At 38.0% G+C, this 17,910-nt stretch overlaps 1 protein-coding gene across 3 annotated transcripts in view; it reads left to right on the forward strand.

Annotated features, from left to right (window-relative positions):
* Window positions 1–17,910, forward strand: part of igsf11 (immunoglobulin superfamily member 11) — a 105,931-nt gene that overhangs the window by 18,136 nt on the left and 69,885 nt on the right. For 2 of the 3 annotated variants that reach the window (XM_016678997.1, XM_007566760.2), the window contains exon 2: window positions 15,306–15,335. The exons of the other annotated variant lie outside the window; for it this stretch is intronic. In XM_016678997.1, the coding sequence (XP_016534483.1) occupies window positions 15,306–15,335 (30 nt within the window). The remainder of the gene's footprint in view (window positions 1–15,305; window positions 15,336–17,910) is intronic. 3 annotated transcript variants of the gene reach the window in all.

Consider the following 17,910-nt stretch of genomic DNA (forward strand, 5'->3'; position numbering starts at 1 on the left):
ATTGTTTTAGTGCGACGTGAAGGCAGTAAAGATGACACAAGGATTGCTAAGAGGACTGAAAACACTTTGCACAATATTAGTAAGGACATCATCGCACAATGAAACAAGCTGAGTCAGAGGGACCAGAAACGCCAGAGTATCCTTAAAGGGACCTGTGGGCTCTTCATAGACATATCTCATAATCAATGACAGAATATCAAGTGATCCATCTTCTCTGGCCTGTAAACGCTTGACATTTTCCCTTTATGAAAAGCTGTGAGATGAAACGCGGGGTTTTAACGATGACATGAGATGATCAATGACTCAATTGTGCTCGGCTGGAGAGTGCTTTAATAACGCCGGGCTTTGTCCCATTCCACAGCGATTTTTCCGTATTTACAGGATAATATCCCCATTGGAATTCGGGTCTCTATTGCCACTGCTGAATGCGTGCCTCCTCTTTTGTGCCGGGTAAATAGGGAGAAAAAGAGCTGCGTAATGCTTGGGGAGTGAAAGTGAGAAAGAGAGAGGCAGTAACAGGGAGAGATATAGCTTTTCTTTATTACTGTAACACTGGGGGATGAAGGAAGATGTGGAGATATGTCTGGTTTATTTGAGCACAATGGAAAAAAAAAAAACAAACAAAAAAACATGCTCTTTGTTTAACTGAGGATAGCATGGAATAGCAGGAGCCTTTGAGACTGTCATCAGTGTGCCTGCACAGCCACAAGAGATGCTATTCACCATTGTTACAGCAAAACAGTGTTCAGATAAAAGCTTGTGAATGCAGGTTGAAGAGCAGAGTTGCTGCAGCAGTTGCGGATTACACCACTACTATTCACAAAGGGAAGAAAGAAAATGACTCCAATTATAATTACTCCTGTTTTAGATTAAGATGAAAAATGAACGTTGCGAGCTAGCTGTGAAGCTGAAATGAGGCGTACATGATTCAGTGTTTAATAGCTGGTTATCAAAGCATCACAGGCACCAGAGGGATGGGAGTGTTGCGCTAAGGGCTAAATTCTTAAATAGTGTCAGTGAGAGCATAACTGCGGACCAGTTGATTGCAGATGGGCGGATGAAAGCGGAGCTGAGAGTTCAAAACAGCAGCATTGGCACATTTTACACCTGGCTTAACAGTCAGCGTGTCGCTGAACCTGAGAGCGCGGAGGAGAACTCAGGATAGCTGAAGAGGAGGAGCTGTCTGGTGTTCACAGCTTAACACTTCTGTGCAGGAATTGCATTGAAATGGTCCTAATTTATTTCGACAGCCATGTTGACAGGAATGTGTTAGGTTTGAATTTTACAGAGGAGAGCCTGATGTGTTTTCGCAAACAGATGGCCTGAATGCAAGGTTTTAATTCTGGAGTTTCAGATGTTCCTCCAGGGGCAACAAAACATTATAGATCTGCATGCAGTGGAGCTCTTATGGCATTTCGTCAACTGTAGATCACACTGTATGAAACTCCTGGTTGCATTGTACATTTTTGTGGAACATTGGGAAAAAAACACCCAAAACAAAGAAACAAAAAAAAAAAAAAAACAGACATAGCCTCAATATAGATGTTTGTTGGCTGCTATGTACCTGGCAGTACAACAAGATGCAGTCGTAAACATGCTTAAAGTGGCTCTTCTTCCTCTGTGGTTATGTTGAACATTTGATCCTTTTTGATGAATGCTGCCTGTCTGAGCTTGCGGTAAATTACAAACTCACTTTTCCACCTGAAAATTTCTTAATAGAATCCACAGTAATCCTTTAATCAGAAATGTTTTATCAACTTTGTTATAGGTTGTTTTTGTAAAAAAAAATACACAACTTACTAGAAATGAGGGGTAAAGGTGTTTTCTGCTGCTTTCTCTGCCTCCGGCATGCGACACTTAGCGTTAGAAGTAAGAGGGACGTCCCAGAACAGTGCCATCCTGCCAAATATAAACTACTGGAGGTTGGTTTCGTAATTATGACTGCTGGAAGGATATTTTAGTGAAAAGTGCCTCTGAATGAAAAAGTTAATGCGAGGTTTCACCAACACTCAGGGACCTGAAATGACTTATGTTTACAAGTGACAAAGCCCTCTAACGACTGTAGTAAGTGCCGCCACATAGCCTCAAAGCTCATGTGAAACAGGGAGTGAGATGGGGAAGATGAGCACGTCTCACTACATCGCCTTCAGCTCTAAAAACATCTGGAGCTCACAGCCCAAATCCCCTCTTCTTTAACCTTTTAGCACGTCTTTGCTTCCGTCTATCCCTCAATCATCTGCTCTCTGTGCAGAGGGCAAAGGGCTCTCATCAAACCCGAATGCTTGATTTCCCTTCTTTTCTGTCTCCTCAGCAGGGGAGTTGTGAATGAATATTTTCATAGTTAATTTGCACTGCATTTCGCTCCTCAGCCTGGTGGAGACTCAGGTGGGCTTGAGTATTAATAGCTTCTCTCGTTGGTGACGTCAGCTGAATTCACACATGTGCCTCTTAAGACTCGGATGGTGTTTTATGTTCGTTAGAAACGTCCTTCTCGCTGGTTATTTTGTTAGCTCTAAACGTGGAAAAACCTTTTTCCTTTCTTTCTGCAACTCTAATTCTCATTCGTATTTTTTTATGTCTTTTTATTCTCTTCTGTTCTTCTCTCTGTTTAAAGTGATGTTTCTCCCTCTTGTTTGTTTCTAAATTGTCCTCCGGTTCCCTGTTTCACAATTTTAATTGTTCGTGTCTGCAATGTAGATGTCAAACACTTTTTCATTCTCTCTTTCGTTCTGTGTTGCCCATGTGACTCCATCTTTGTCCCTGTGTTCATTGAAAAGGCTGCCTGAAAGCTTTATGGGGTCCTCATTGCTAAATGCCAGTCTGTCTCTGCCAGGCGCTCGCCTAATGCTGGTCTCCTTGGTGATAAGACCAGCAATCAGGCCGTTCTGTACCAGACACTGAGTGGTTTGTGACGGAGAGTGCGTGTTTGTGTGTCTGCGCATGTTTGCATCAACGAAAAGTAGATTTGCCTGTGGTTGTCCTTTGTGCCCTGTTTGGGTGAAGATCCATACTGTACAGAATATAACGAAGAAAAACTGGGACAGTACGAGGGAGCTTGCACTCATTATCATCTGAATGCATTTTGTTTCTTGTAAACAAGCCTCTGCCAAACAAGGGGGCCCCCTGTTCTTCCTGCCAGAGCTGGGCCAGGCCTCAACGTGGTGCGGTCCTTTGCTGGCACAGTTTACCAGGAGTTTAGCTCCACAGACACTTCAACTGGCCTCATCTCCACTCAGTCCATCTGTACTGGCATCTCAGCAGCCGTCGAGAAATCAGGCTGCTGAAATAAGATGGGAGGATGCCATTCAGGAACACTTAGCTGCTAATTGAGGTCCTATATTGGATTTTGACACATATAGAGCAGAGTGTTGATGGGTTGATGGTATAAGTTCCTTATTTATATGGATTTAGATAGAAGTAATGTTTATTTAAATAATAAAGTTGTTTACACAGCATGTAAATGAAACATCACAAAGTGCTTCAGAAGGAGAGAATAAACATTAAAATGATGTAAAACACGAGCAAAATTATTTCTAATAATTAAAGCTAGTGCTATGTAAAATAAACTATTTAGGAAATGCACATGCAGATAAAACACATTTAGACATTTAAAAAAAAATATGTTCAAACTTCCAAGACAAAGTAAAACAAGAAAATATCATGACACAGATGAGTTGCAAAAGTGTAAAGAAAGCCCAGGTCGCTTTAAAAGTGACCTTCAGGTCTTTGTTGGGTCAGGTGTCTTTCATCTTTCCTTTGACTCTAGTAGATTCTCTATGCGGTTTGTGTCAGGCCAGTATGCTGGCCAATAAAGCACAGTAACACCATGGTCACTGAATCAGCTTTTGGTACCTTTGGTTCTCATTAATTATAAATGTATTTTAGATACATTATACATTAAAATTTTAACTAAAACTAATATGTATTTGCAGTCCTTCTTGACATAATTGCATAGATAGAGCAAAGTTGAGTATCTGAAGGAACGTGCTACCTAGAAACCTTGTACTTTTGTAACCTTGACTGACAGGATGTTAGACCAGGTTCCTCATCTAATTGGCGAGAAACCAAGCATGGTAATTTTTCTGTACCTTGGCCAAGTCAAATCTGATGTCCATCATGTCTCTGAATGCACTCAGTAAGACCCTGAACAGGTGGAGGTAGTCTGAAGCTCAGCATTAGTCATCTGTTGTGAATGTTGCTAAAGCTGGTGTGTCTAACTGGTTAGGCCATCGATCGAATGGCATAGTTTAATATTTCAATATGCAGGTGAGGTGAGCCCTGTGGCCTGAACTATTGAATCTCACTGGGACCAATTTAAAGGCCTGAGTAGCGAAAGGTCTTTGCAGCCCGACCTCTTGCTTTAACACAAAGCAAAGGTGCTGTGAAGATGCAAATACTCAGTGCGTGTGTGCGTGTGTGTGTGTGTGTGTGTGTGTGTGTATGTTTTATATGCATTTTTTCCTATGCATGTATATATTTTGCTCTGAAGTGCTTGTGCCAGCAAATCTGAGGCGCTCTGTGTTGCATCTGTGAGTAATTGAATGCTGCTTACACATGCTTACTATGCATTGTTGTGTCATTGAACATATTCCTGACAGATTCATCTACAAAAATGACTGTGGAGGAGTCCGTGGCCTACATTTTTGCAAAAAGCTAAAGGTATGGACTGAAGTCTAAACCAAGGTGGAGGGTAGCTGAATGGGAGATCCTATGTGTCAATGTTTTTTTTTTTTATCCTGAATAAAATGGTTATCTACAACAGAAACATGTACAGCATCTTATCTTAGAGGATCAGGATGAAAACTGAGGATGGGGAACAGAGACAACATGTTCCCCAGTTGTCTCTGTTATTTCAGAAAATATTCACATCTTCTGATTTTGTCTTGATTGGATTGTTTTTCACTTAGGGAATTAAATCGCTTTCCCTGTTAACACAGATTGTGTGAGAACTGAAAAAAAAAAACAACAAAAAAAACAATATTTCTTCCCCTGCTTCACTCTGCTATGATAAAAGCATATGTGAATCCACAACGTTGGCTCTGAGAGTCTTGTGCTCCAGTGCCAGACTGGGCCACATCGACGGTTCCTATTTTCTTCACACTTATTGCAATTAAAACATGACTTGTTGATTAAAGGACAGCAATCTGCTCTGTAAAATGTGCAGTGAGTGAGAGAGTAAAAGTGTGTGTGTGTGTGTTCTTTTTTTAAATGTCTTTTCATATTCTGTGAGGATTATCTTCTGTTTCCTGTTCTGCTGTGTGCTGCATGTGTGCTTCATGGGTCTGTGTTATCGGGGTTTATTGGACGTCTGTACCGAGGGGTTTCGGTTCACACAGTGGGTTAATTGACCTCTGGAGACGCTTTCTGCTCTTCTAATGAATGTTTGGATTAAGTGTTTCTTCTGCATTTGTGTTAGATGTAAGATTTGTATAGTCTTTGAATTTTTAGACGCCTCATTATTTTTCAAAATGAACCATTTGAACACACCACCTCTTTGGTAAATGTTTTCTTTTTTTTTTCTGATATGGGAGTGAGGCCCGCAATGCAATTTAGGCCATTTATGTTTTAAACGTTGAGGAAATGATGAAGGCTTTCTTTCATCAGCTGATTTTATGCTTCAAAGAACCTGGACCAGTCTTTCAAAAGGCAATCACTGAATGCACCATAACCACAAAGATGATATACCGTTGTTATTGTCAGGTTAGAACTGTAGAAAATCAGTGGTTGGAAATAAAATCTAAATATAAGACATGTGCATCACATTTTTTTCTTAAGTCTTTAATTGCAGTACATTAAATCACAGAATCATAATAAGCAACCTAAAATGTCATGAAACCTAAATTTCATTGTTTTACAAGAGAATGCTTTGTTTTTTTTTTTTTTGTTTTTTTTCCAGATGCGTTTTATGTGTGAGCTCTATTAAAAGGCCTGATCATCAATGATGAATAGTCATTGTGCTGTAATGTAGGTTAGGGCCCAGGAGGCTTGCAAGCAGTAAAGTAAAACAAACAAATCATTGTCCATAAAGGAAAACATCTTTAACACCTCCTCTGCTGCCTCCCGTGTTATAATGACCTGTATTTCTGATAACACAGTGTGATCAGAAAGAAGAACGATCAGTCTGGTGAAATCACAATGGAGTTTTCCTTTATGGTATTTAAATCTGTCTCTGGCACTCTCAAGGACAACAGGCACGTTTATCTGATGCTAAAGAAGCATTCACACTCAGAGGCATTCACACCTACGGATTCAAAGAGGCAAACTAATGAAGCTTTTGTTCTAAAATAAAAGAAAAACCTGATTAAGACCCAGGAGGGAGAAGAATCAGGTGTGAACACGGTGGGTCATTAAATTACGTGTGAACGGACGCCAAGGATGTCTTTTTTTTTGTTTGTTTTTTTGTGAAGCTGTTTGAAAGATAAAAAAGAACAATTCACCTCCGGCGGGACTTGGTTGCTGAATGTTGTCTCCAACATTTCGACTTGCTACCTAGTGATCTTCTCCCGGCTACAAAGATAAGCAGACGAGAGGAGCGTAGGTTTACCTCCGAGAGACGCACGTCTCTGTGCTTGAAGGTGCATTTGTTCAGCGTCCACTGAGGAGTTCTGCTTTTACCTGCTTCGCTTCACCGACGTAGGTGGGCTTCACTTCTAGAATGAACAAAACATCTCTGATGCGGTATTTCCTAAAATTGTTTGGATGAAGCTAGAGATTTTCATCAAATCATATTAATCAAATTTCAAAATTCAAACGCATAGTGCTTCTAAAACTTGATTCACAAAACAGATAAATGTGAGGCACATCTACTTTGCATAAGGCTGATCTTGTAGTTCCATTTTTTTCTTTCAAATTACTGCTTCTATCAAAAAACTGGCAACACATTTCTTTGGTATTGTAATCCTTAGGAAAGAAAGACAAATTGGAGATTGACGTCAGAGACAATAGGAAATGGGTAACAGTCAGGAAAAGACAGAAGCTCAAGTGCATTTATTTTTACCTTTGCACCAGTGTACGTTTCCATTTTAATCAAATTAAACTGTTAGCTTTGCACACAAGTTTGTAATATTATCTGGCTTCCTTTTAAGTCTTGTTTTCAGTGCTCAAGTAAAGCCGGTATGTCATCAGAAATGGATGCAACGCTGAAGGTGCCCCAGAGTAATTTGTTTTAATGGTGTTGGCTTACTCTCTCCGAGAGCACAAACAGCAAAGCAAATTTCACATCATTATGCTACAAACAAATGCAGAGCTGGGAATAACTATGAAAATGAGTTGGAAAATTAGAAATCAGACAGCACCATGTTTTGTGTTCAGGCACAATACAGAAGCAACATTATGGAAATACAATACGTCCCTCTCCTGACCTACTGTATCCAGTTTTTACAGAAAAAGTAATGTTGGTTGAAGGGAACAAAAAACGGATTATGAAAGGTTTCTTGTGCTGTTCCGCAGCATTAATCTACTTTTGTGTTTTATTGGATAATTGCTGTTAATCAGTGAATTGTATTTGTTGTAAATAAATAATGAGCTTGAGAGATGCTCAAAGCTGCTGTGGCAATTTACATTGTAAACGTACTCAGCCACAAGTAATTAGAAACACCATGTAATTGAAGAAACAAAGTTCTCATAGAGGCTCTTTACATAATATAGTAATAAATATAATATATAATTACACCCAGATAAAATAAATCAATAAGTTCTGGCTCTTAGCTGGTCTACAAGATACCGTTTGTGAGTTAACACAATGCCAAAGGGGAAAAGACATTTACAATAACATAAAGAAAAGAAGCTGTTCCTTTAAAATTAATCTTAGAATGGTTCTAAAGCTACTTCCAAATAATCTGAATCCCATTGTTATGTGGTAATGAAGAATATTTTCACATGTGGATAACATTTAGAACTTTTCAGTGACTGGATGAAATCACATGGCGCTCAGAGAAACTGCAAAAATCTACGAGTTATCTTTCTCTCTGTCTCTCCCTCTCATTATGCCTTCATGTCACACCTGAAACTTGTCAATCAGCCCCAGTTTATTGTTCTATCATTCACTCTCAGTATTTAACCACCTCTCTTTCACTGGTTGATTCTCCTGTTATTCTGTATGTACCTGGTTCCTGTTTGTACCCTGCTGATGCTCTATGATGTAATCACCTTATTTTGTACGTTTTTAGTAATTCATTCATTTTGTTAAACCTTCAACTACTAATGGCTGCCCCAGTTTGCTCTGCATAGGGGTCTTACGATATCTACAAAACATGACATAAACAGCAAAATCATGTAGCATACATTGAAAGTTAAAACAACAATAATTAAAGCTGCAAGATCTTGAATCCTGTTGTGTACTTGGGAGAAATGTTCTTTTTTCCCACGAGTGTATCTATCTACTCCACTATTTTTATAGCACTATAAATATTAGCATTGTGATGTAAACAGGATGGTGTAGATGTAGGAAGCGGAGCTATTTTAATAAAAAGCTTTACAAACCATGACCTAAACAAATACGGATTTCAAAAAGGATTGATCCAAGATGGAAGAAAAGTGTTACAAAAGGTTAATTAGAAAAACTTTTAAATAAATGTGATAAAAATATGATCAGACTGTATAACCTTAAAAGCAATTTGTTTGGTGTATAACCTTGGTTGCTGTTGGTCAAAGGACGACAGAACAGAAAAGATAAAAAACATAAAGACTTTTTTCAAATGATATTTAACTGAGTCCAAAGTAATTTGACGTCAGGACCTTCACACTGGCAAAAACGGGAGAATTTTGGAATTTTGGAAATGCCAAGTTGACTATAAGTGGACATTGCAATTACATAACGTGGTTGCCTTTACATCTGTTCTACCCAATGAGGAATCAAAAACCTAGAAATGTATTTAAACGAAACACTTGTTGGCATAGGTAGTTGAATTACAATCAGCCTGACGTTCTGATTGTAATCTATCTAAATGAAGTGAAAAATAAAATTTAAAATGAAATAATTTCCATCATTATGTATGCTTGGTGTGGTTAATGTTTTATTTTATATCCAATTCCCAATTTGTGGCCTGTATCATCGCTGCTACCTCAGTTTAAATTACATTTTCTGTCACTCTATGAGAAATAAGAACTCCAAAAGATTTGGTAAGTTTTAGACTGTGGAATAATTGCTTCCACCATGATTTTTTTTTCTTTACTTTTCACAACTTTTGGTCTGTGCATGTGCTGTGGATTTTAATCTTGACTGTTTAATCATCCACACAAAATGTTGAAGTGTGAGCCAGGCTGATTGACAGCAGCACAGGAAAGCTGGGACAAACCCACATGGACCAGCGCAACCTGTCTCTGAGGCAGCGGTATGCGACACTATTTTGTACACCATAGCCAATTAAATTAAAAATGCAAACTTCTATGCTGCTAACATCTGGGCCAATAACTACACAAAATGGGCCACTTGCTTAAGGCATGCACTAATCAGTTTTGAACTGTAATTTTTTTTCCCCTCTATTTTAATACTGCTTAGTTTATCAGCATAATTGCCTTGAAGCACTCCAGGGAAAACTCCTGGTAGTCCTGATGGCCTTTCTGGCCTTCCAGAGGTAATATAAAAACCTCACCTAATCCATTTTATGTAAATTGAGAAAAAAATACACAAATTTACTTGAAGCACAAAAAAACTGAGATGCAGTTTTATTCAGATGACTGATCGAAGAGGAAAATACAGATCTATTTTAGAGCAAAGTACATTGCCTTCAATCAAATCGTCAGTGGTGCAGCCAGCCAGAAGTTCATTATCTGTAGCTGTCTGTGAACTCTGCCTCTGATAAAATAACAGGCATATATATTTTCAGGCTTACTTTCTGTTGGGCTAATATTATGGCTATAACAAGATTTTAAGCCATGCAATATTGAAATGTGAAGTGAGTGCTGTCTAGTGAAGCACCAGCAAGTTGCTGTTTCAGCATGTGTCTGTTGAAATGGGTGCAAGCCATTATTATAAACCTTGGATGTGAAAATAAGTGCATTAAACTCGACAGCCAGTGTCTACATGCAAGTCTCCTGTTATGAAATAAAAAAGGAAGTTCTTGTATTACACTCGTTGAGATGGCAGAAGGGTAGTTTCTATCTTGTAATTAGTCTAGATTGCATTAGATCATATCAGAATCCAATGATACTTCACTGAAGATCTGTAAAAGGCTTTAAACAAGCTTAGGATTGTTCATATTTATGAGTGCATAGTTGTCCTGTGTGTCTCTGTGTTGCCTTTTCATGGATTTGCAACCTGTCTCAGGCGCACCTAGGATAGGTTGCCTTTAGCCCAATGATATTGCTTTGTTATTCCTTTGCTAAACAATTTATTCCAATGTACACTTCTCAAACACAAAAAGCTGTATTTTAGCAAAGGTGTAGGTATCTGTTTCTGCATGAACTACACTGAAAAAAATATGTAAATAAATAAATAAAAGCCAAGCACTGTTTAAGCAGTGGAAGGAGGTAGAAGGTATTGCTTTCACACTTTTTCACAACCATTCAGACTGGGCACATTATGTAAGCGAGTCCTGTGAAGTCCACTTGCAATGCCACGTTTGATGTGACCAGCATCCCAAGTCACAAACACCCTCAAAGAAAGAAAGAAAGTAAGCAACTTAAACCTTTGAAAATTAGCATTGAGGCAAGCAACAAAGCATGGAGGATTCTCAGATTAATAGTCACAAATGAAAGTTTCATTCTGGGTAATAGAATGCGAGTGGAGAGACGGAAACAGAAAACCTCATGTTTCTGTGGCCGTTTTATGTATTTACTTTTTACCCTCATCAGGGGTTGTGGGGGACCACTGCTGGGGGTGGCAATGTCTCCATGGAAACTGACATTCTCTTGAAGGTCCTTGGCAGCCATTGCCAATTGTTAAACTTGCAATAGTTTGAAATTCTCAGAAAAGTGGCCAAGTGGTTGTAATGAAATCCTGTCTATTTGAGGTGGACTCAAGCAGAGAATAATCACACTGAGTTTAATGACTTTCTGACAGAGAAGAAAGACTGTATAATCTGTCGCTGACATAATCCAACCATTTAGTGCTTTTTCTTCTTATTTTGCTTGCATTTATGGTCAGTCATAAGTATTAAATAATAATAGACTCCTTTTATAATACAAACCGAAAATGTTCTCTTTATAATTGGAGTGAATTTGAAAATGAAATGCACTTTTTGTTATGTTGTCCTTTTGTATACAGTTCTCTTAAATGAATTGTTTGGTAAAGTCCTTGATGTTTACCCAGATTTCTTTTCTATGGGGAGTGAAGATGAACTTCAGTTTTTATTCAGGTATTGTTTTCAGTTAGCTGAGTATGTTTCAAAAGCCTGGCACCTTTTGAAAGAGGACACTTTATTTTGTGAAGGATGTTGTTTGCCTCTGTTTGCATCTTCAAATATGTTGGGGTGTCTTATAAGCCAAAGGAGGCTGGGCATCTATATGATGAATGGCACAAAATAAACTATTACTTGCATACAAAATTGGAATAATTCAGAGCAGCAGTAAAACCGGTTAAAACAACATCATAGGCCACATTTTCTTCCCACAGCTGCTTAAGAACCAATGAAATGTTTGCGCCTTTGTGTGCAGAACACTTTCGCCTCATGTGGCAGGTAGCATGAGGACCTGCCCTTGTGAGCGACGGCAGCTGAGAAGGATCAGACTAGCAAAGTGTCAGCCTCACGCCTTAGTCTGCAACACCAGCCCAAGCAGAAAATAGAGATTAACACTGTGTGCTCATTTCCATTTCACTCCTTTTTTAGTTCATCTTGTCACACATGCAGTAAGTGCAAATGGAGTTTTTTTCTGAATAATTCCAGCATTATATATTTTCCAATTTGAGCAACATACATGCAGTTGGTTTACTTCACATTGCAACTATAAACTTCAATGTATGACTTTCAAATTTATGACCTACACAGAGCCTAATCCTGGAAGGAAAGGAATGAAAAGGACCTTTTTTTTATCTAAACAAATACAAATCTGGAAAAAAAAGTAATTTATGTCCAGTCCACTTTAGTCAATACTTTGCTGAAGCACTTTTTTGCAATAAAACATATTTAGGATATGTCTCTGCCAGCTTTGGACATCTACACCTCGCACTTTTTCCTTTCTTGGGGGACATTTGACTGACTAAATACCTATATTGACATTCAGTTCAATGTGAGGAAGTGTCAGTTAGAAATGCAAAGCCCTTTTTAGTATGCCACAGAAGCTACTGTTGTTACCAGGCCTCCTGTTCCCTGGGTGGCCAGTCTCTGTTCGGTCTGAAAATCAAAGGTTTTGCTCCTGTTTTCAAAGATCGCTGAATGGAGTCACAGTGATGGACAATGAAGCAGTGTTTTGCAAAAAGAGGATGTATTGTTAAAGTTTTGAGAATCAAAATCTTTTCCTTTTTTTATTTGTTCTCTTTTCATTTTCCTGCTCTACGAAAGTACATTTTAAACAATACTATTTCGAGATTCCTGTTCCTGTTGAAAGACTTTTATAACCGATTATAACTTTGCGAAGCAGTTCCGTTGAAGCACCTCGAACATTTGCTGCCACTTATGAAAATGTCACTGATAACTTCTGCACTGGACCTTCCCACTATGCAGAACCGCTAATCAGTCAGCAGTTAGAGCAGGTTTCTGTTTGCACATGTAAAACCCAGATAAACAACAGCTCCGTCATTTAAAAGTAGCAAGCCAGTTTTAACCTGCGCAGCTTCCAACTAAAACTGAGGCCACAGAAAACTGGAAATCTTGTATTGGGGAAAACAACTTAGCTTTGCTGGAACTGCTGGAAGGCACAATTTAGTACTGGGGATACCTTTTGGTGCCAAATTCTTTTGCATTTGCATATTTTTTTTTGTGCTTCAAAGGGAAGATGAAAACATCATTAAAATATTTTCAATTCAAAAGAGAATTAGCACATTTGTATCCTGTTACTGTGCACCATATTTCTATAGCTACTGCGTCCCTCTGTACCTTTTTAAAACTCTTTCAGACAGAACTTAGATCTGTTGTATGTCGCTTCCATGTGTGTGCATTCAGCTTTGAATGGATGCGAGACAGGTTGATCGCTGCCAACTGCCTGACGACAGCAGTAAAAGTTGATATTGGCAGCTTGTCACATGCAAGTCAGTGCAGTCACATTCAGCTGCCATCTGTTTTTATTTTGCCTAGCAGACAGAACAAAAAAAAAAAAAAAAGCTATAGGTACAGTTTCCTAACATTTTGGGGGTTTATCATTTTCTATTAGCTTGATTTAGGCAAAAAAAAAAAAAAAAAACAGTTAATTTGGGCACACGTGCAGTTCAAGGTGGCGGAGAATCTTCCGATGAAAAGTTCGATACAGCTTTTCCCTTCGACTGTTCGATAGCGAACACGTGACACATTTTTTTAGCACATGTAGTTAATGACTTTTGTTTTGTTCTTTTGGTTTTACATGCAACCATGCACAATAATTACTTTATGCCCCCTGATAGGAAAGAGTTTAATTAACCATCCTCTTTCAGGGCAGATAATTAGTCAATAGCACACATGTGCACAAACACACTCTCATTATCACTTATGCAATAAGTCAATATGTAACTCTAAGAATAGAATATACTTAGTCTTACTGTAGGAAAAACAAATTGGATGTTTTTAGTGTCACAGCTCAATAGAAAATTGAGATACGCTGGAAATGAGGGACAAATTGAAAATGTTGTGGATTTACAGCCGAGACCTTTCATTTAGATTATGTATACTTAGTTATATTTATAAACAATGTATAAACACACATAAGCTTTTATTTTCCTCAACTATTTTCAAAGTTTTCCCATCAGGTTTACCAGAAATATTTATTTCTTAAAGGCCAGAATATTGAGGACTTATTTAAACTTTCTTCAGATTTAGACATTTTTGCACATTTTCTCAGTTTTTGGTGGAATTTCCTTTAAAACTGTGCGACTTGGGTCAAAACTTTTGGGTATCCTTCCACAACCTTTATTCTCAGTAACTTGCTGGAATTGTGGCCCATTCCTCCTGTCAAACTTTGCATAATGAAGTCATTTTTGTAAGCTGACTTGCTTGCATCTTTTGAGCTTTCCCCAATTCTTTATGAGACTAAGATTAAGGCTGTTCCAAAACATGGACTAATTCTCTTTGTAACTAGGATGCAGGATGCATATGGGTCATAGTCCTTTTGGAAGAAAAGTTTGTGTCCAACTTTTAACTTCCTGGCTGATCTCTTGAGATATTACTTAAGAACTTTCACAAAATATGTTTTTTTTTCCCTATGATGCCCTCTATTATGTGAAGTGCCCCAAACCCTCCTGCAGCAAAAACACACACACGACATAATGCTGCTCCAGCTGCACTTCACAGACTGGATGGGGTTGTCAGACTTGCAAGATTCCCCCCATTTTTCTCTAAATGTGGCGATTATTATGTCAAAACAATTCAGTTTTAGTTTCATCAGACCCCTGGACAGACCATCATTACCGAGTGCATTTGCAAACTGCAATGTAGATTTGAGTAACTATTTTTTTTCGCCGGGGTGTCTTTTAGTGTCATTGCAGGACTTCCTTTACTCTGGATACTCCTACCATCCTCAGATGGCATCTTAAAAAAATCTTGAGGTTATTTTTTATGAATTTTAGATATTTGGTTTGGACCAAGTCACATTAATCTCGGGATCACAGAACGGGTCTCCTTTCTGCACACTTTGATATCTGAATATTTCTATGGTTTTATTGTTGTAAGTAAGTAAGTAAGTAAGTAAACTTTATTTCTATAGCGCTTTTCACAGACCAGGGTCACAAAGTGCTGCACAAAATGTAAAAAATAAAGAAATTAAAAGCAACTTGCATAGACTTGCTTGAACAGAAGAATGTGGCACCTCGAGACATTCACAATTTGGCAGCCAAGAATAAATCTGCCATCTGGACAGTTCTTTTCCTGATGTATTGGTTGACTTCCTTTTATTTTTATGATCTCACTAAATAAGCGCTGCGTTTGAGTCGTTGCCTTAAAATATATCCAACGATGTTCCTGCTTTAACTCTGATTTTGTGAAATAGAAGTTCACAAAGCTATTATGTCATCATCTGGTCTTTTCAATGTAGTTAAATGATATTTGTGTATGTTAACTTCTGAATTCTGAAGAAGGTAATAAAAATAAAAAAATCTCAAAACTTTTTAATTAGAAGACAGAAATTATTTTTGGTAAAAGTGTAGGCTGATTTAAACTTATATAGTGAGTCGCTTTGCATGCAATGTGAGTAAATATATTGTTAACAGTAATTTAATGGATTTTTATTATTATTATTTACAGGTTCGCGGTTTGATCTGCACACAGGAAAAGGTAAAACATTCTAATCTATGATTTGGATTCTGTTTTTTTTTTCTCCACCTTACCAAATTGTACTTTATGGTCATTTTGGTCATCAAGGTAGGGTGGAATAAGGTGAAAAGATTTCCTTAAAGGGACATTTCATATAAATTTGACAATTTGTGCTCTCCTTTAGAGCTTTTCATATACATTTTGACAACTGATCACGTGAAGTAATTTTTTAATGTAATTAACTAATCAAAGCCAGATACTGGGAAAAGAGGTGATAACACTGTAAATAATAAATATCAGTAGGAGGTCACTTAGGAATATTATAGATTGATCTGCATCCTAATGTTTCATACTCCTTGAGTCAACTGACCCAAATGGGGATCAGAGTCACAACCACTGGCAACAAAGTATTAAAGTATTAAATATGCATAACATAATACAAAGTTAATTTAAGTAAATCAAATCAAATCAAATCAAATTTTATTTGTATAGCACATTTCAGCAACACGGCATTTCAAAGTGGTTTACATCATAAAAACCCAAAGTCATGCAACATAGAATCAACAATCAAAACATTACATTAAGTCGAGTGCCATTGTTAAATTCTTAATTATGTTTCAAAAGCAACTCCAACCAGGTGGGTTTTTACTCTAGATTTGAAGGCACTCAGTGTACATCCACATTGTAAAAATAAAAAGCTTAGCATTTAAGACTCTTATTACACACACGGAAAAATAAACTATAGTAAGCAGCAGTGGTTTAGCATTTTTGGACCAAGTGGTTTGTTTACAGGTGCAAATTGAAAATAGACTGGGTCAAAATAATAGGAACGGGGTACACCATAGAGGCACACATTAGCTAAGGGGTGAATTAACTCTGTTCTTTTCATGGCATCCCCATCTGCGCTTGGCTTTTCTTTTCTGTTCACAGCATAGAAACTAAATGATTTTCAGGCTTTTCTCAGTATCTGGAGTTATTAAGGGGATTTGTGGGTTTCGTTATTTTCACCGTATTCTCAATTACACCTGAGTAAATAGTTTGCAAATTAGGCTTTTTTGCCAGTCACAGAAAACAGAAACAGTGGACAAGTGTCATGTAGCCATATCTGCTACTATAACACACAAGCTCCATCTGAAGAAAAACCACACATGCAATAAATCAGTTTCTCCACATAGAATTTAAATATATATTTTTTGAATAACATGGTCCAAAGTTTCTTAGCAGTGTGTGTAGTCCAACATATGAAACTAGTGACTCAACGGATTCATTTCCCTAGGTGATTTTATTGAACATACACGTATCGTGGGATGTCGTTATTGTATCTGTCCTGAGATTTCTCATGTTGTTTATGGCAGGACTTGTAGCTGTTGTGTGCTTTGCTGTCCAGGCAGCGTTTGATCATTATGGTACTGGTGGGACAGCACTTCTTTTAGGTCTATTTCTGGCAGCTGGAGTCTGTAGCGCTACACGTCTGTGGCCTTCCCTGTGTAGATTTAGTCCTGAATAATCCCCTCCATCTGCTGCCCCCTTCACCAGGTTTTACTTCTCAGCGTCTCTTCATCTTTCGTTCTCTACAGTTTTGTTTCCGGATGAGTTTCCGGGATTTTTGAAAGTCCTTCTGTGTTTTTTTTTTTTTCTTTTTGGGATTTTAATGCGACGATTCTCTTCGTAAACCATTTACCCTTTCAGTCCCTGCTGTGTTCCCAGTCGGTACTCCTCTCAATCCTAATCTCGCTGCTTCTTCTCTCCCATGGGTTTTTAATTTTCTCTCTCATTCTCTCTTTTATTTTCCCATCCTTTTTTCCATGATCTCTTCCTCTTGATTCCCTTTGGTGTTTCGATTTCATCCAACTAAATCTCTAGATGTCCCTGCAGTGCTGCCTAATTTATCTATTTATTTTTTTATTTATTTGTGGGTTTGTTGTTTGTTTTTTTTTTTTAAAGTTGTTGGTGACGCAAGACAATCCCTCGCTCAATGGAAATCCATTTCTAATCCAGTTTTCTATAATCAGAGACCACACTGAGTAGTTTGAACATAAATACCATAAAAATGCTCTTTGGATTTTTAAAAAGTTTTCACTTTTACAGAATGTATTCCACCAGGATTCCCCAGATGTGTAAGGTCTTTGCATGGTAGAATAGGGTAGAGGTGCACCGATTTATCGGCCTGCCGATTTATCAGCGTTGATTTCCTTAATTTTGGATCGGTGATCAGCTGATACTTGTATGTGAAGCTGATCTTATCCACCGATCTTCTCTACTTCTGCAACGGTCTAAAAATCAGCCTATGTCCTCTTTTGCTCTCCTATGAGAGAGATTTGACTGATAGAGCTGCCCATCAGGTCATGTCTTCATGTTTACAATTAACAAGTCACCACACCATTGCCAACTCAGCGTCTTTCTTGCTTTATTTAGTAACATTTCAGAAAAAAAAAATGGTATTGGCTTAAATCGAAACACCAAAGGGAATCAAGAGGAAGAGATCATGGAAAAAAGGATAGGAAAATAAAAGAGAGAATGAGAGAGAAAATTAAAAACCCAGGGGAGAGAAGAAGCAGCAAGATTAGGATTGAGAGGAGTACCGACTGGGAACACA

The sequence above is a fragment of the Poecilia formosa genome, unplaced genomic scaffold (assembly GCF_000485575.1).
Source record: "Poecilia formosa unplaced genomic scaffold, Poecilia_formosa-5.1.2 Scaffold198, whole genome shotgun sequence".
NCBI classification, from domain to species: domain Eukaryota; kingdom Metazoa; phylum Chordata; class Actinopteri; order Cyprinodontiformes; family Poeciliidae; genus Poecilia; species Poecilia formosa.